This window comes from Uloborus diversus, chromosome 9 (genome assembly GCF_026930045.1).
Source record: "Uloborus diversus isolate 005 chromosome 9, Udiv.v.3.1, whole genome shotgun sequence".
NCBI lineage: Eukaryota > Metazoa > Arthropoda > Arachnida > Araneae > Uloboridae > Uloborus > Uloborus diversus.
Genome location: NC_072739.1, coordinates 7,527,071 through 7,544,724, shown reverse-complemented (window position 1 = coordinate 7,544,724; position 17,654 = coordinate 7,527,071). Strand labels below are relative to the sequence as shown.

At 33.2% G+C, this 17,654-nt stretch overlaps 1 protein-coding gene across 1 annotated transcript in view; it reads right to left on the bottom strand.

Annotated features, from left to right (window-relative positions):
* Nucleotides 1–608: 608 nt before the first annotated feature.
* LOC129229736 (dynein axonemal heavy chain 2-like) overlaps nt 609–17,654 on the bottom strand; it is a 146,147-nt gene continuing 129,101 nt past the window's right edge. The window contains exons 40-47 of the mRNA XM_054864103.1: nt 16,853–17,037; nt 16,358–16,580; nt 15,089–15,196; nt 10,082–10,231; nt 9,277–9,453; nt 6,070–6,144; nt 1,992–2,136; nt 609–822 (exon numbers count right to left, since the gene is read on the bottom strand). Of these exons, the coding sequence (XP_054720078.1) occupies nt 671–822; nt 1,992–2,136; nt 6,070–6,144; nt 9,277–9,453; nt 10,082–10,231; nt 15,089–15,196; nt 16,358–16,580; nt 16,853–17,037 (1,215 nt within the window). The 3' untranslated portion in view covers nt 609–670. The remainder of the gene's footprint in view (nt 823–1,991; nt 2,137–6,069; nt 6,145–9,276; nt 9,454–10,081; nt 10,232–15,088; nt 15,197–16,357; nt 16,581–16,852; nt 17,038–17,654) is intronic.

Here is a 17,654-nt window from a genome sequence, read left to right as displayed (position 1 = left end):
GTTTTTAATTTAAGCCAGTTTAAGTCTAGTTAAAGATATTAAAGTTAAAAAAAACATCACTTATATCGTACAAATATACCTAAGGGACAGAAATTAAAGTCCCATTTGTTCTTAATACATAAATATATGTACGATCAGTTCAATAAAATGTTGCGTCAAAATATGTGTTCCCTTGTCTCATTATTTTGGAGATATACATTCTAATTTAGAAGAAAAACGAACTATCCTTATGCTTTCAAATAAGATCCATATTATGTCCCCTTTTTTGTTGAACTAACAGGTTTTAAGTTGCAACTAGGCAGGAAACTACATTCCACAGATTCTCTTTTGTACTAGCTTTGATGAGCAGGTAGGCTGTCACTCAGTGTCACGCGTCCCTAATGAAGCAGAAGGAACTCCCCACCCACTGCGGATTACGAGGGGGTAAAATTCGTTTGAGAAAAGACTGACTCTTTATGGGTCCACCTGGTATTTCCGTGGTGACACAAATCAGAAATTCTAGAAAAACATGGCCGCCGCTTGGAAGGTTAAGCATCATTACATTTATTGAATGAAAACCTTTTAAAAACTTTCAAATTCCAAAATACATAACAGCTGTTAATGTTTTAAAATATCAACATGAGTATCTTCTCACTATAGTAACATTAAATATCAAAATATTTGTTCAACTTCAATTTCTGGTACTCATTATCAATGCTGTACCACGTTTTATCCAGTGCTCTTTACTTTTCTTGGTTTTTAATTCAACATTAAAAAGAAATGTTGAATTCCCGGATTCATCCATCCGTTTTGGCATGTAATAACAAGGACAACTATACAAGCCTGTAAACAAGAAGAAAAGTATGTAGATGACATTTTCGAATAAATCTTATATAGAATTTATGATTCTACGAAACATAATTATACTTACAACTTTTGCGCTTAGTATGGCAGTATACCTGTATCTGCAGCTGAGTTTAAAAGGAGAAATTGCCATTGAAAGTTTTGTGCCTCCATGTATTTGGTTCAGGTGCAACTTTTTCAGAATTTTGTTAAAATTATTTCCAATTGACAAATTACTATTAAACGTTTTATTTAGGTAGAATCACTTGACGACCATAACTCAATTTTGGTAAAAAATGCAGCAACGACTTTTGTACTTAGCACGGCCATAACTGTTATTATTAAAAACTCTTATTTTTCAAATTTTTCTGTTGGGTTTTGACTGGATTTTATAAGTTGAAATAGCTGTTGTCATGAAGATAAATGTTAAATACTCACTTTAGTACTTAAAGTTTTAATCATTGAATAACCAAACAAAAAACCTTATGATTCAAGTTTCCTGGTTGAAACTTATAAATACACAGGCCTGGCTCCTGGTGTTGACGGTGGCCTTGGGCGTCAGATTTTAAGGGCGCAAATTTAAAAATTGAAAAAAAAAAAAAAAAACATTTAAGTATGAATATCTGTTACAGTGCCAAAAGATTCACTGCTTCAATGCTAAAAATGAAATAAAACAATAATAATTTAGAGTGTGTACCAGTGGGGTTGGATATGCAAAACATAGTTCGAATCTTTACAAGAAATTCAATTTAATTTTAAAGGCAAAAAATTGCATGATTTAAAAGTCTTTTTAAAATATTAAAATAGGTTTCAGTACAATAAGATGTGTGCACTACTTTAATGTTAAAAAAGATAATTCAAGGAGTATACCAGTGCTTGGATATGCAAAACCCAGTATGGAATTTAACTAACTCACTTTAACTTTAAGCACTTTACTATTATTTTATTAATATATTATTTTATCAATGGGGGGGGGGGGCACTTGTCAATATCGCCTAGGGAGGCAGAACTACTAGAGCTGGCCAAGCTTACACAAACCTTGAAAGAATGAAAGAAATAGTTATTATGGAAGTTAAACGTTGTTATGTTTTTCCGAATTGCCTTGACTGCCATGCACATCTATGGTACCCATAATGTATCATCCTGCATTGTTTGAGATCGGATCTTACCTCTCATTGAAGATTCTAGCACAGGCTTGAAATGGATAACAGGCATAGCTGTAAAAAGCTGCAGGGGTTCAGGTTCCACAAGCAAGGAATTTCTCTTGTCCCAACCGCCTCCTTCCAGGAATAAGCCTTGAGCATAAAAACCTTCCTACAAAAGGATTAAAAAAAAAAGCTTTACATGTAACTTGAAACACACAAAGCATTTAATCTACAATGAAAGAGATTTCCTGGGATGGAATCACTTTATAAAAAAAAGAGGACATATCTTAATTTCCTTACAAAAAATTTTAACAATTTGGCTCTCACAGGACTTGAGTATGGAAGAACCAAGGATTCCTGATTGAGGCAAACCTCTCCCCCACCCCCCCCACAAAGATTGACGTCGTCAGCTGAAATTTATTGGGGGGGGGGGGACCATTCTGACTCTGTCATTTTCAAGTTGCATTAAGAAAAATTCATATATATATATATATATGTATGTATATAATGGGTTTACATTTAATACGATACTTTTAAACGGGTACATCTTGATTTACATAATTACACAATAAGAAAAATAATTAAATACTAACAAATATATTTTTTCTAGACAACACATGGATACGAATATCCGTGCTATTTTTTTGTGATCAATTTCGTCCAAGATGTTTTTGTGAACTTAGCATAAAGCAACATGATTCAACCGCTTTTGTGTCATAGTCGACCTTAGATACAATTTCAGCTTTCTCAGTGCACTGAAGCTTCTTTCAACTTTACACGAGGAAGGGCGGCACACCAAGAGTAGCCGCACCAAATTTTCAACATTTTGAAACAGTGGACTATTGAATTAACCGTTCTTAATGAATGAAATCATCAAAAACGAAATCCAGCTTTATTGAATCGGTCGCTTTATGGAATCAAAGCTACTTAGAACAAAATGTGACTCATATAAGCCGCGACAACTGTATACTTAAATTTTTATATTACATAGTGATAAACCCTGCAGCTCTCAGTTCTTGGCACAGGTTAGATTCAAAGGAGTTTAATTTGATGTTTTTTAATTAAAATATTAAAGTATATAATTAACCGTTATGACATTCACGAACCTACGAAAAACACAACTACGAAAATAAAATAAGACACAAATAATTAAGCTCTCATAATATTTAATAATGCTACCTTTTAAAGTTTTTTTCTTAATTTTTTCAGGTTTTTTGTAATAAATGCACCAAAATTTTGCTTTTTTGTTGAATCATCCATACACTCAATGCATATGAAACCAAAAAACAGCAAAAACCATGCCCATGTAAATACATTAATTTCTGATTTCTCAAAGTCAGCAGGGAAAGTGCCCCTCCTGATCCTCTTGAAATGACAGGCCTGCCTTGAGAGGCACACCTCACAGATTAAGTACTGACCTACACAGAGAACAAACAGCATTTGGTGTATAATTGAATTCTGATCAGCGGACGATGGGAAAGATATAGAGAAATGAACTGCTTTTTTCTGACACGTGACTAAAAGTTTTAAAATGGGTTATTTCAATAAAATTTGTTCAGTAAAGCAGGATTATTAATGGATAATGTTCTGTTAAGCTTTAATAACTAAAAGGAGTATTATTTATTCCATTAAAATTTATAAAAGTTGAAACATTTCAAAAAAAAAAGAGAAAGTTGAACGCAATAGCTCTGATAGGACTCATAATGTCAAAATATTGACTGTAAAGCATACCTGATTAGCAGGCATTCAGGAGCTACTCGATAAGAGGTCACTGTGAACTTTCATAAACTTTCCTTTCCCAGAAAATTTTGTCTGACGAGTCTTTAAATTTCGAGTAGTTTTTTGTGAAATATTGCATTAAAAAGATATTCTCATTAGATGTAGTGATGTGGGTAATTAGGAATTTCATTCGGAAAATCGAGAAGTAACCCCATCTGAATAGTATAAAATCGGGGAGCCTCTGCATGTATTACACTAAACAGAATGATACTTACCTATCACGGTCTTTTGATTTTTTGAAGATGGTTCCGTGGATGTTGATGATGATTCAGTTGGCTCAGGTTAATTTGATGTAGAAGGTTTGCTACATTTTCCTGTTTCAAGGAGGTTTCCTCCTCTCAAGGAGACCAAAAGACCACATGAAATTATCTTTATTTTTGTCGGAACGTCATTTATTTTTGTCTTTTTTTTTTTCTGGTCATCTTGCGCTTCTTTTTTTGTTGGTCTATCGGAAGTGACATCACAGTATCCAATGTTATGCTGGCTTACGATTTGCTTTTGAAATTGCACGATAATTTTTAGACTCCTCCTCTTTTTTTTCTGTAACGTAACGCTTTTTTGGTCAAATTTGAGATGCCGCAAACACATTTGAGAAACCGCGCTTCGGTAAGGTACTTTGAAGCCACGTGTTGAATAATGTCAAACACATGACACGTCTCCTTTCCCTTTCTACCCCAAACTTAACCTCTGACCAGCTAAGTGGTCTTCTAAATTTTTGTGCATCCTTTGGCCAGGATGTTGTTGCCAGCTGCAAAAAACCGCCAAAGAAGTCTGGTGTCTCATTTTGTTTGGGTGACATCGGGGTCGCTATAAATAGAATCGAAGCGGCGAAACAAACACTGCAAAATTCGAAACAGAAACCTGGAAGCGCCGAGAAACGAGATAAGAAAGAAAGGGGCAGAACCCCGTTTGACTTCTGTTGACTTATTAGCACGAGAGTCGTAAAAAAAGGGGGGGGGGGTGTCCATATACGCTGGAGACTCGACTATGGATGGCTGACATTGCACTCGGGAGAAGGTGTCCCCTTTCTAGCATCCTCCACTGAAGCTAGTGTGCGCAGAGAGCAGAGCAATGGTTTGTCAATGGAGTTCACTTTCCGACTTTCCGTTCACTATACACATCACATATTTTGTTTTTTTTAGTTCATTTTTTTTTCGATGTTCATTTTGTTTTATTTGATATGAATTAAACATGGTAAATTATGTATTATGCAACTGTTTAAAGTCTTCAAAGCAAAAATAATTTCCCCAAAATAATGAATTTCATCTTGACAATTATCGAGGGGGTCCGATTTTCAAATATTGAGGGGGTCCGGTCCTCAAACATTGGGGGGGTTCGGACCCCTTGGACCCCCCGGCCACGAGGCCCATGCCCACAAACCAGGAACACAAAAGAAAAAAAATATATATTTGCCTCAATAGGCAAACATTCAAAACGAAAGGGAAACCAATACAATTTGGATATAATGCTTGGACTCTCAAATCATTCAGTAGTTATATGTTTCACTTTTATATGCAGGTAAATCAGTAGATAAGATAGAGGTCTACTAGGTCTTGGTAGAGGAGTGAGAATAAATTTGCTTCATGTTGTTGAAACTATCACTAATCATGCTGTTTGCTATTACTACTACTTCACTTCATTTTATCTTTTGTGCCATCAAAAAAAAAAAGGTTTCATTGCTAAAGGTAGGATTAAAAAATAAAGCATCTACTAAAATTGGCGAATTTTTTTCTAAAGAAAGAGAGCTTTTCATAGTTTTTAGTACAAAGGAAAAAAAAACAAGATAATTATAAAGAAATGTCCTTTGAGTTAAAAAGTTAAAGCAAAACCAATAATGTATAAAATCCGTTTTCTATTCAAAACGATTTTAGTATATGGTTTAAACATCTAACAGCAACTTTTGACAGATGTCTTAAAAGTTAAAATCTATCATGATCAGGGGTGGATACAGAAATAATTTCTAGACAGCATCAGAAATAAAAAATGATTCTTCCTCGTAAAAACTTTCCTCCTCGTAAGAATTCTTTTTATTGTTTTCAGGATACCTTGAACCAACGATAAAACACTAACATATGTAGCATAAGATTCGAGTTTATTTCCCTTTGTCAACAGCTAAATGCAAGCAAACCACCACGAAAAAGTTCCGATAATAACGCATAGTAGACGTAATCTGTAAGTATACCGGGGAACCAAATGACCAATTTTTGCGGGGGATTTGGCAAAAAAAATTGTTAAAAATTAAAAAAGATATACATAAATAAATAAAAATAGAGACATAGTTTGTCATATTAATGGATCAATAGTTGTTATTTTATCTGCTTACCGAAGGGGGGCTTCGAATGTGAGTCTCATCCAAAGTTGATACATGATATTCCCATACTAAATCTTTATATGCTACCTGTAAAACATACAGAATTAAAAGCTATGTGATACAAATAAAATTCAAGTGAGCAAAATTTATGCACAGTACAGTTATGTTAAACTTAATATTCTTATTTCATCCATTAAGGGGAGAAACCAGTTTAAGAGGCATAAATTTTAGTTTATCTTGAATTTTTTCAACAGGGAAGGAATAATCAGAATTTGTTCAAACTTGAAGGATATTTTATTCATGTTTTGAAGTACACTTTGTCATTTTTTCCAGGGCCGTCGAGAGAGGGGGGCAAGCCTATGCATTGCACAGGGGCCCGTGAGAGATTGAGGGGCCCGTGAAGCGGGCCTAAGATAAAGATAAATCCCACCCCCTAAAAAAAAACTTTTTAGTTTGAAGGATGTCTTTCTCCTAGAGTTAAGATTATTAGTTTTCAATCGAAGCGAATTCAGTGAAAGTGATCAGGCTCGAAGTGAGAAATTCTACTTGTTCTTATCTTCATAGCCCACTATCAACGCCTTGAATCAAAAAAAAATGTGAATTTTTTTTTTTTTTTTTGCGTGAATTCCAAGGCTAAAAAAATTGCTTCCTTTAGAAAGTTAACCAGAATTTTAGTGAACTATTATCCCGTATAAAGCCTCAAAATGGAGAATTTTTTAGTGTATTTTTCAAAAATCTTCCCGAGGGAAAATCCCCAGACCCCCTAAAGTTGGAGTATTCTACCCTCAACCCAACGGGGATCCCAGCATCACTCTCCTGGTATCCCTCCTCCTCCAAGGAGGTAAAAAAAGGCAGACAGCAGAAATGTTTTTTATTTATTTATTTATTCATTTCTATTAAGTACACACACAAACACACGGTCGCGTAGGAAAAGACACATCGTGAGGAAAAAAAATATAAAATGGCCTGTTTTGCTACCGACGTAAAGTTGTCCGAGCTACAAAAACGGTTCCCCATACCTGAAATCGCAAATCAATTTTAAATATTTATGTGAAAACGGAGCGTAGAAAGAGGAGGTTAAAGATTAAGTAAAAAGTTAGGGGCCCTGAAGAAAATTGCATAGGAGCCCATAAATCCTGTCAACGGCCCTGATTTTTTCAAGTCATTTCTGCCAAAAATAAAAGAGATAGAAGAAATGAATGTCCATGGATGGTCTCCATCAGAGCTTGTTGCTGGTGTGCATTCCTGAAGTCACAATTTTTATCTGTAATCATTACAATTTTTTTCTATCATTAACAACATATTTCCTCAGAATATGAACCTAATTCTGGTTTAAAAAAAAAAAAACTTTTAATGTTTTTGAGGTGTTTGCTGACAAAATTCACATTTTTCTACCATTTTTTTTTCAACTTTTTTGCATTAACTATTTTTAAGAATATTAATATCATCTCAGAATTCGGTTCATATAAAGTGTAATTGACTAAAGAATATTCACACACAATTTCAGAATGATTGGCATATAACATTTTGCGCTAGAATGCATACCAGTTGAAAAAAAGTTTCGAGAAAAATGCAATTGACAAAAACTGCTGTGAACATTTTCCAATTTTCAGTTTTTTTAAGTGCTTATAGCATTGAAACTAAACGGAATTTTGAATTGAAATTTTGGCAACATATTCTTGAATAGTTCTACTAACATTTTATGACACAAAAAAATGGATTTTTTGACCTGTATAAACTGGTTCCCCCTTAAACTACAAAGCAACAGCCAGAATATATTTTTTCTTTTTTTTTTTGTAAAGTTTGAGATGTGAGTAAAAAAAAAAGAGAGAGAGAGAACAAAAAAAAAAAAAAAAAAGGAGTTGAAATTCATAGCAATACAGACGAGCATCTAATATTTATTAAAACTTTTAAAACTTATCTATAATTGAGGTAGACCTAAATTGGCAGTATTGTGAAAGCTAAGTATTTTTGGGGCAAACCTAATGTGGCAGTGTCGTAATGCTATGATTGGAGTTAATCATAGCATTATGACACTGCTGCATTAAGTTTGCCCCAACAATAGGCACTATTATTTCAAAAACAATTATTGTTGAAACAAATTAATGGCTCAATGGTAACAAAAAAGGTTTATAATTACTTTTTCCATGGCTTTTGAAATATTTTCAGTTGCTTAGTTTGCTAATTGGCAAGCATGCATTGTCATCACTTACTCCTTGACAGCATTAGTAACTTTCAGATACACTTAAGGGAGTCTAGTTTCTATTCAATAATTAGAACTCAATTTTTGAATCTATCTCATATTGAACATTTTATATAGCTCCATTCCTTTCCCTTTCTTATGGCCTGTTAGTATCCCTTTGCCATGGTATAGTTAAACAGCAAATCCCTTCCATTAGCTGATCTATATTTTTCTTGAAATTTGTGAATACGTTTTGTATGATTGTGAGGAAAAATTACCAAAAATATTTTCAAAAACTAATGCTTTCCTACAATTTCAATCAAGAATGGATTTTAAAATTGGTTATAATTTTGAACATTTTTTAGTACTGAAGATGTTTGTGTTTTTAAAGTGAGTTAAGAAAGAAATCATTCAGAACTCACTTTGTTAAGGATAATAGTTTGAGAAGTTAAAACATCATTTCTAACAAATTTTGTTAAAAGTCTCAAAGCAATTGGCATTTTTTCACATGCGTCAAAAAACATTCGTTGAGCAAAGTTTAAAGCTGTCTTATACAAAAGCTGAATAAGTTACCATAGGCTAGTTTACTAATTCTGTTTCTTAAATACATGTATTAAGAGCTTCTTCTACACCTAGTTTCATACCTGGCCACTCAAACAGTTTCTTCGAAGTTGTGTAGTTTTGGGAATAAAACAAACTATTGGATTTAAGTTTATTAGTGATATTTCAAATCTTATTGGAGGTATACAGATACATATTAGATCACTTTTATGTACAAAGGTTTAACAACACAGAATTTGATTTCATAATACAGATAAATTGATATATATACAGAAATAATAATTACATAAACAGTATGAATTGTACAGATCAATTCATACTGTTATTTGAGGATGAAATATTTTTTTGAAAAATTTTACATCACATGAGTTTAAAAAACTTTTCCTGACCGATGAAATGAATGACTTATACTTATTATCATTTTTTTTTCCTATTTTCACAATGAAACTTAAAAAATGAGAGAATAACTAACTTACATCATTAGCTTTGGCATAAGATTGCATAGCTGCAGTTAATATAGATGTTGGTGAAATAAATCCTGGTAACCAAAATTTAACAGGAGGAGCTTCCCTTTTCACCCACGTTGCTAGTTGTTGGATACGGGCCTTCAGATCCTTTATCCACGACCCAAGGGGTTTCATTGAAGGGTAAGCCTAAAACAAGTAACAAACAGTACAGCCAAAAATTAAGAAATATGACCATGTAAGACAAAAGTGATACTTGCAATCGTAATAGTATGACATTTGCATTATTTTGTCTCAAATGGGCTGTGCCTTTACTCTTCACCATTTTCAGATGTAATGCATTTCAACAAATTTCCATTATTTCATGTGGCACTACTATGTGCAATTGCCTTCCGAGACTGAAGTTGCCCTTCTTTAGGTGAAGTTGCCCTTCTTTAGGCCTTCCTAGAAACTTAAAAGCGCCCTCCCCTTTTAAGTTTCTAGGAAGGTCTCTGAACAAGATTACCTATTCTGGTTAAAAATTTCAACAGTAAAAAATAAAAACGGTAAAAAAAAGTCACATTTTAATATTAATTACCAAAACCAAAATAAAGAAGGCATGAACATGGAAACCTAAAAGAAATTTTACAAGATCAAAACAGTTGCATCAGTTAAAAAAGAGTGCTAAATGTTCAGAACAGAAAGATTTGACTGGGTTTCATAATGAAAGGGCATTTTTGTTCTCTGTATTTTGGCTTAAAGTATGCTCATAAAACAAAAACTTTCCCTCCATTAGTTTTTTTTCAAATAAATAAACAAAAATAAAATTTTAACTTACAAAATGCCAGTCTTGAGGCACTTTTAATTTTTTTACTTCTTGATAAATCTGTTCATTGGCTTCGGTTATGATTAGCTTTCCAGTCAACATGTCATAAAGATTATTTAAAGTGTCTTCCACTAACTTTATTAAGACATTATACTTTTTCACCTGAAACATAATGTTAAATCACAATTGTTTCTTATGTAGTGCATTTTGTAAAACATCTTTCATAATAATACATTGATGGACAAAAAATTAATTTTCAGAGGATGAAAACAATACACAAACAGACTGGGTTAAAAAAAATAAATGAATCAAAATAAAAAACAACCTAAGACTGTAAAGGATTTAACAATAATAAATCTATCAATATGATAAACTACGGTTCAGTAAAACAACAATCGAATTTTTCAATCCTGCATCAACTTGAATTTTTAAAAAAAAAATGTATTTTGCTCTGCCATGATATTTGCTTAATTTCCGTCCAAACATGGGTACATCCAGAAGATCAGACTAATCCAGTAGCAATTGATGCTCAACTCAAGGGTGCTTTAATTCATTTGAAACATTCAGAGACTCATGGGACTTACAATAATCAATCTCTTTTTACAATAATCAATTTCTCACTTTTATACGTTCTCTCCTTTTTATTGGTCATTTTGTGGTTGTTTCTAATATAAGCACAATTGTAATGACTAGTAACAAGCTCCGGGTCTAACTAGACAGGTCCTTAATTTACTAGTATCTAAAATAGTCCTCAATCTAAATCTTTGAAATGAGATGTAAAGGGTAAAAAAGTGTTTCATTAATAGTCTATTGACTTTTTAAAGATAAGTCAACAGTCTAAATTTCAATTGTTGCCTGCCATAAAATAAATACACTTATGATAACAATTTACAACTAACTACTCAAAGATTAAAACAACAATTTACGACTGAAAGACAAGTTAGACAAATTTACAGTTCGAAATAACGGACCTTCGCCACTTGAATTTTAATGAATTGTTGCTAAATGATTTCTCATGATTAATCACTCTAAGTATCTTTTTGGCGCGTTTTTTTTTTTGTCTCAAAAAAAAAAACCCCTGAAGAGCGTTAGTGCAGAACTTAATCTCTACTGGGTATTATGAACAAATTGGAATTTGCATAATCTTTACCAATAAAAAAGCTGAAAGTCTGGATCTCTGACTCGCATAACACCTTGAGCGTTCGGCTGATTTTCATGAAGTTTGTCACATTAGTTTGTAGCATGAGGGTGTGCACCTTGAAGCAATTTTTCAAAAATTCGATTTTGTTCTTTTTCTATTCAAATTTTAAGAAAATTTTACCGAGCAAATTATCATAACATAGATGATTATATTAACACAACATGGACGAGCAAATTACCATAAGGTGGACAGGCAAATTAACATAGCATATTGGCGAGAAATTCATCATCCAAGATTTGTAAATATACAGGCGAACCAAAAAACCTTTTAATTTTCTGTTATGGGCAAAACCGTGAGGGCACCACTAGTTATTTAATATTTCATGATGCATAAAGTCATTGCGTTCACCAAATACCATGCACTGTATGAATTTATAAGCAATCTTTAAAATCCAAAATTTCCTCCTTTTTTCTGGTAATATTTTCCACAATGATTTCTTTAAATAAAAAAAAAAACTGGCACTCTCATTCATTTACAGGTATATATAAATTTGTAAGTAGCAGATAGCCCTGTTATCTCCCTAAACCATAGCAATAGGGGAAACTGGGGCAAGATGACGAATTCCTTATTTTTTCCGTTTCCCCCAGTTAACAGCATCTACTGCATACTATAGGGCCTCCTATCCGCTGTTTGTTCAGCAATAATATAGAGACGCTGAAATCGCCATATTTGTGTTAGTTCTGAAGCTCTGATTGTTCACCGTTGCCACGATCTAACTTTTATGCATTTGTAAATAAGCTCTGCTACAGATACAGATAAGTTATATCGTGTCTCTTTAGTATTTATGAATAACTTAGTTTAAATACTGCCTATTACCATGAATAAATGTCAATTAATCGCCTTCTTTTATGGCAATGGAGAAGAATCCGTTCAAACAGGCAGTCTGGGGCAAGATGACGAGCTCGTCATCTTGCGGAAATTATTAAATTAACTATGTTGTCCATTTTATTAAATCCTGTAAACGCTTATTTCTCTGTGTGTTTGTTCATGCGACCTTGCACTTCTATCTCTTCTGAGGTTAAAGGACGCATTGAATCAAGGGAGAGCCAGAGGCTATTTATAAACTAGTTGACCAAATGACTAGTTGACTGAATTAAACCAAGCAAAGAATCTCCTGCTCTGTTGATTATTGACAATCATAAATTTCGCATAACTTTGCAGGCTATCTTATATTTCAGTGAAAAAAACATTATCATGTAGTTGGGTTGCCACCCCACACATCGCATGGTCTCTAGCTCCTGATGCGTCATTTCTCTGTAAATTAAAAACCTACTATAGCCAAGCATGTGACAACTTTATGATCATTTATCTAGGACAAACTATCACCGACAAAAAAATTGGTGGCCTTTTGAGCACCGCTTACTTCAAACCAGCTACAGTTGGAAATGCCGATAAAGGGTTTAAAGAATGAGGGATCAAGACTCATTATTATCTTGTTTTTAGTGGACTATGATGTTGTTGGCGATTAAACTGAGAATAATAGCTCTAATCCTCAGACCTAGGAAGTGGATATGCAAAATAAAAACCCTCCAGACGAAGCAGAAGTTATGGCAAATGCCGATTCCGATGCACCAAAGAAGCCTGTTAGTGTTTCTGATTTCAATGATTTGCCTAAAGCAACACAATGTGAGAAAAAAAAAAAAAAAAAGCAGAAAACTGAGCTCAAACATTCTTACAAGTACATCCATCAAAGAAATGTCAGAACAAGGAGCAAAGCGGAAGGACAAAAAAGATTATTACAAAAAACAGGGAAAATAAGCTCGTAAAGCTAAAAAGGGAGTAAAAAAACTGAAACTAAATTCCTTTAGGTCCAAGTTTATCAGGTTCAATTCATGCCAAGCAATTCAGTTGCATCAACTTCATAAAATGGTGTTAGAAGATGCCCTGCTTGGAAAGTGGAATATTGTGACCCTCCAACAGAAGACTGGATCCAGAGCTGTAAAAGTCAAGAGTGGTGGCATGAGGCATGTTCCAATTATGAAAATGGCATTTTTACTTGTGTCTATTGTTCGCTGCACAACTTAACACTTCAACATTACGCTCCAATGGGTTACGCTTAATTTGATACTTTGTAAGCTGTAAAAACACAGTTATCATTTTTAAAACTAGGTAACATATTCAAAACATAAAATGTGTTCAACCTTTTTCAATGTTGTCATCTTGCCCCAAGGTCAAAGTCATCTTGCCCCAGTACTGGGGCAAGATGACGATTTGCTAAGGTCACGAAAAAATAAAAATATCCTTCGTTATTTTTATTTGAAAAATTAAATGGTTATATATTTAATACCACAAAGGACTACTCTAACAGCTCATGTGAAGTTAATTTTACTATCCTTAAAAATGAATTAATAAACAAAAAATTTTTTAACATAGTCATTTTGCCCTGGTCTCCCCTACTAACAATTTTGTGATAAACTTTAGGGACTTCAACCTTATTTCTTGTGACCAAACATTCTTTTACAATGTAAAGCACATTTGTATATAACAGTCCTGTGCTTTAAGCAGTTCATAAGCTCATTTCAAGCCATCTCTAATGACAAACGGTTTGCACAACCATTTAACTAATTCTAACTTGAAATGCACAAAAGCATATGTATGCAAAACAAATCGTTTTCTGTAGCTTTCTCGGTGATTCCAGATAACACAACACATGTAAAAACTAACTTTATTTTAAAACTTAAAAGAGAATGAAGAAAATGAGGCAGTTGCTCGTTCTTGCTAGTATTATGAGGGCTGGCGGCTCCCTTCAACTGATGTAACATAACAACATCACACAACACAAGCCAAAAGGTACAGGACAACTTGCTTAAATAGGTGAGGAATACAAATACAAAAGTGGCGACCAGCAACAGGCTCTGGGCCCAGCTAGACTGGTCCTAGTCAATTTACAATCCCCAGTAAAGATCAATGGCCCTCTTAAAGCTATCTACTCCCTTGCTCATTACCACCTCTTCCGGTAAGCTCTTCCAAGGTTCCACTACCCTGCTAAAATAATAATTTTTCCTAATATCCATGTTAGCCTGAGATTTAAATAGCTTAAAACAATGACCCCTTGTCCTGTTTTCAGTGCTAAACTTTAACCCCGTAACATCTTTCGTTTTAATAAATTTAAACAACTGAATCATGTCCCCTCGGTCTCTTCTTTGCTCAAGACTGTACATTTTTAGCCTTCTAAGCCTGGAATCATAATCTAAGTGGGAAAGTCCACTTATTAGCCTTGTAGCCCGCCTTTGAACCCTTTCCAATACATTAATGTCTTTCTTAAGATAAGGAGACCAAAACTGAACAGCATACTCCAAATGAGGTCTTACCAAACTTCTATATAAGGGCAGAAGAACTTCTTTAACGCTCTCTAACAGCAATGCGTAACAGTCTGTTACATTTTCAAATTAAAGCAACTCACTTAAAAGGTGTACTAATGTGTTACTGTTCTGTAGGACACGTCATTTTTTTTAAGTTTTGTGTTGCTAAAACTTTGAAATACAGATTTTCAAAATACAAGCTCTGTTATTCCTGCATTGTTACTTTACAGCTTTCTGACACATAGATTTTTATCATTAAGTATATGTAAATAGAGATAAATGAGCAGGTCCTACTGCTGAGACGTTAGTTAAGACAAAACTAACTTTTGTCATAACATAAGCACAAAATACTGTTTTATGAAATGCATACAAAACTATACTAGCACCTTTAAATTTTCAACCCTGGAAGAAACACAGATAACCCCAGAATAAACATAGATAACACTTGAACAAACATGGATAAATTAGACAAGAATGACTCATTATGATAAATATTTAGTGAAAAGCAATTATAACCTCTTGTATAAGAATGCAGTTATACAACTCTCGATTATCTCCAAAATTAATTTTTTCATCAATGTACGAGGGAATTTGTTGCTGTAAATCCTGCACAGTTGAAAGAACCTGTAAAAAAATTATATATATATATATATATATATATATATATATATATATATATATATATATATACACAGTACAACCTCAATTTAACGTTTTCCATTGGGTGCATGAAAAAAAACCAATGAAAGTAGGAAAATGATGAATACGGGTTAAAGTCAAAACAAGAGGAAGATAATGTTTATTCATGACTTCATGCAGAATATACAAGGGTATAGCCTAGTTTGATAAGTTGCTGGACTCTGAATCAGAGGGTCCTGGGTTCAAGGCCCAAAGTTTCCAAATACCCACCGAGCGCATCTCCAGGTTCAAAAGTCCTACAGTACATTGATAGCAGTCACTTTTGTACAGGGTACTGGAGACTCCCTCCCCTTTAGTACTCAGCCAAAACTTTGGAGGTCTCAGTGACCCATTTGAGCAGCTTGCTGTAGCATTTAAACCCGATAAAACTTATTACAAAATTTGGTTGGTGCAGATGGTTTCTGGGGTTTTAAGTGCAATCTTTATAACATATAAAAACCAAATTCTTACTTATAAAACTGAAAAAGAAATCAATCAAAGTTGGAAAGACTTAAATGACAGGTTTATTTCTTTTTTTAAATCAGTGATTTTATATTGGGTTTTTCATACATCTTAAAAACTAACTAGCAAATTTTCAAATATTTACAACATTTTTCAACACATTGTGACTGTATAATAAATATATAAAATAAATGAAAAAGCAAAGAATATAATGTTTAGTACAGTTCATACTGAAAGTTTACTTTTATTTGTCACAATAGCATTAATTTTCTTTTCTTAAATTAAAAGTGTGTCACGAATAGACAAACATTTATCCACAAGATATTTTATAGCAATTTTTGTCTGTTTTTGCAAGAATAAAATTAATAATTGGGAGGGGGGGGGGGGGCAAAATTAAACATAGATACATATTTCATGAAAAATTTTCAATTTGATTACAGGAATATTGTTTTTTAAGACATGAAAAAGTTGTAACAAATTTATTTAGCTGCTAAATCTGAATTTTCAAAGACATTTATTAGTAATTCAGCTAAATTACTTTTCAACTAATTCCTGGAATTTGAAGGCAATTTTTAAGCACTCTATGTAAATATTTTTCTAATTATTGCATAAATAACTCAATATTGCTGAAAAATTGCAACATACTTGATCACTGAAGTCATCTTCCAACAGAGTTGACACTACCCCATGCATTTTCAACAAATTATTCAGCAGCTGTTCTGTCCTATTCATGCGATGGGAAATTTCTGCATTACTGTGCTGGCCAAATACTTCAGGGGAGTCAATACTGGGAAGATTTTCGATGAAGTTGACATGAGATTCGAGCGGGCCTTCTTCTGGAATGTAGTATTCCTCCAAATCAGACAAACTATTAAAGAAAACTGCATTAAACGTTCATCTCAAACCAAGCCAAAATGTTGGTAATTCAACTTTTGATGGGACAAAAACATTTAAACTGGATTATAAATATTGAATTTATATTATATTATTGGTAAAATATTGAGGATATGAGAAACTGACAGGCATTGAAACTTTTGAATTAGGTTTTGATTTATGCCCTGAGATACATTATAAAACTAAAATTCTTAACTGACTTCTTTTCAAAACTCTAATGAATTATTGCCGACAGAGAATACTCACGGAAGTTTTATATTTGCACACGCTTCATCACAAAAGAATTGGTCAAAGTAAGTCATCAGTAATCTTTTGTCCAAGATATTGGTCATATGTCCACCATAAATAACATCAGCAATTAGGCCCTTTAAGGCCTCCCATGGTATCTCCTTGTACTTATCAGCATAAAATCTTAATATATTCTCCGACATCTGCAATAAGCCAAAAAATTACAATAAATATGCTGAAATGTTGCAAAAATAAACTTTCAAATTACTAAAAATTAAAATGGATCGATTAAAAAAATTATATAATTGAAAAGAAAAAGAAGGGAGCAGACATGTCGAGTAAAGAAATTCAGTGCAAAGTCAAAGTGAATATTGTGCTATTTTAATGAAACAGGAAAATTTTTAAAAGTGGAAGAGAGGATCATTTTTTGTTGTGTAATACTGAATACTACATTCTATAATATGTTTTTCAAAAAATGGAGTATATCTAGAAGAAACTATTCAAATTGGAAGAAATTGGGACATACAACATGCATGAATCAACATGTAAGAATTGAATGTATTGTGCTATTCATGGTGTCATTAATTCAAACTAAAGGTTTCCAATTAAAAAAAAAAACAGAGCTCGTGGCTTTGTATAGAAAATTGATACGATTTCATTTGGAGTAAGCTGTTCAGTTTTGGTCTCCTTATTTCAAGAAAGATATTTCTTTATAGGAAAAGGTTCAAAGTATTGAAGTCTTAGGTTAACCTGGAAATAGGAAAATTACTACTTTAATAGGGTTGTGGAGACTTGGAACAGCTCACCGGAAGAGTTGGTA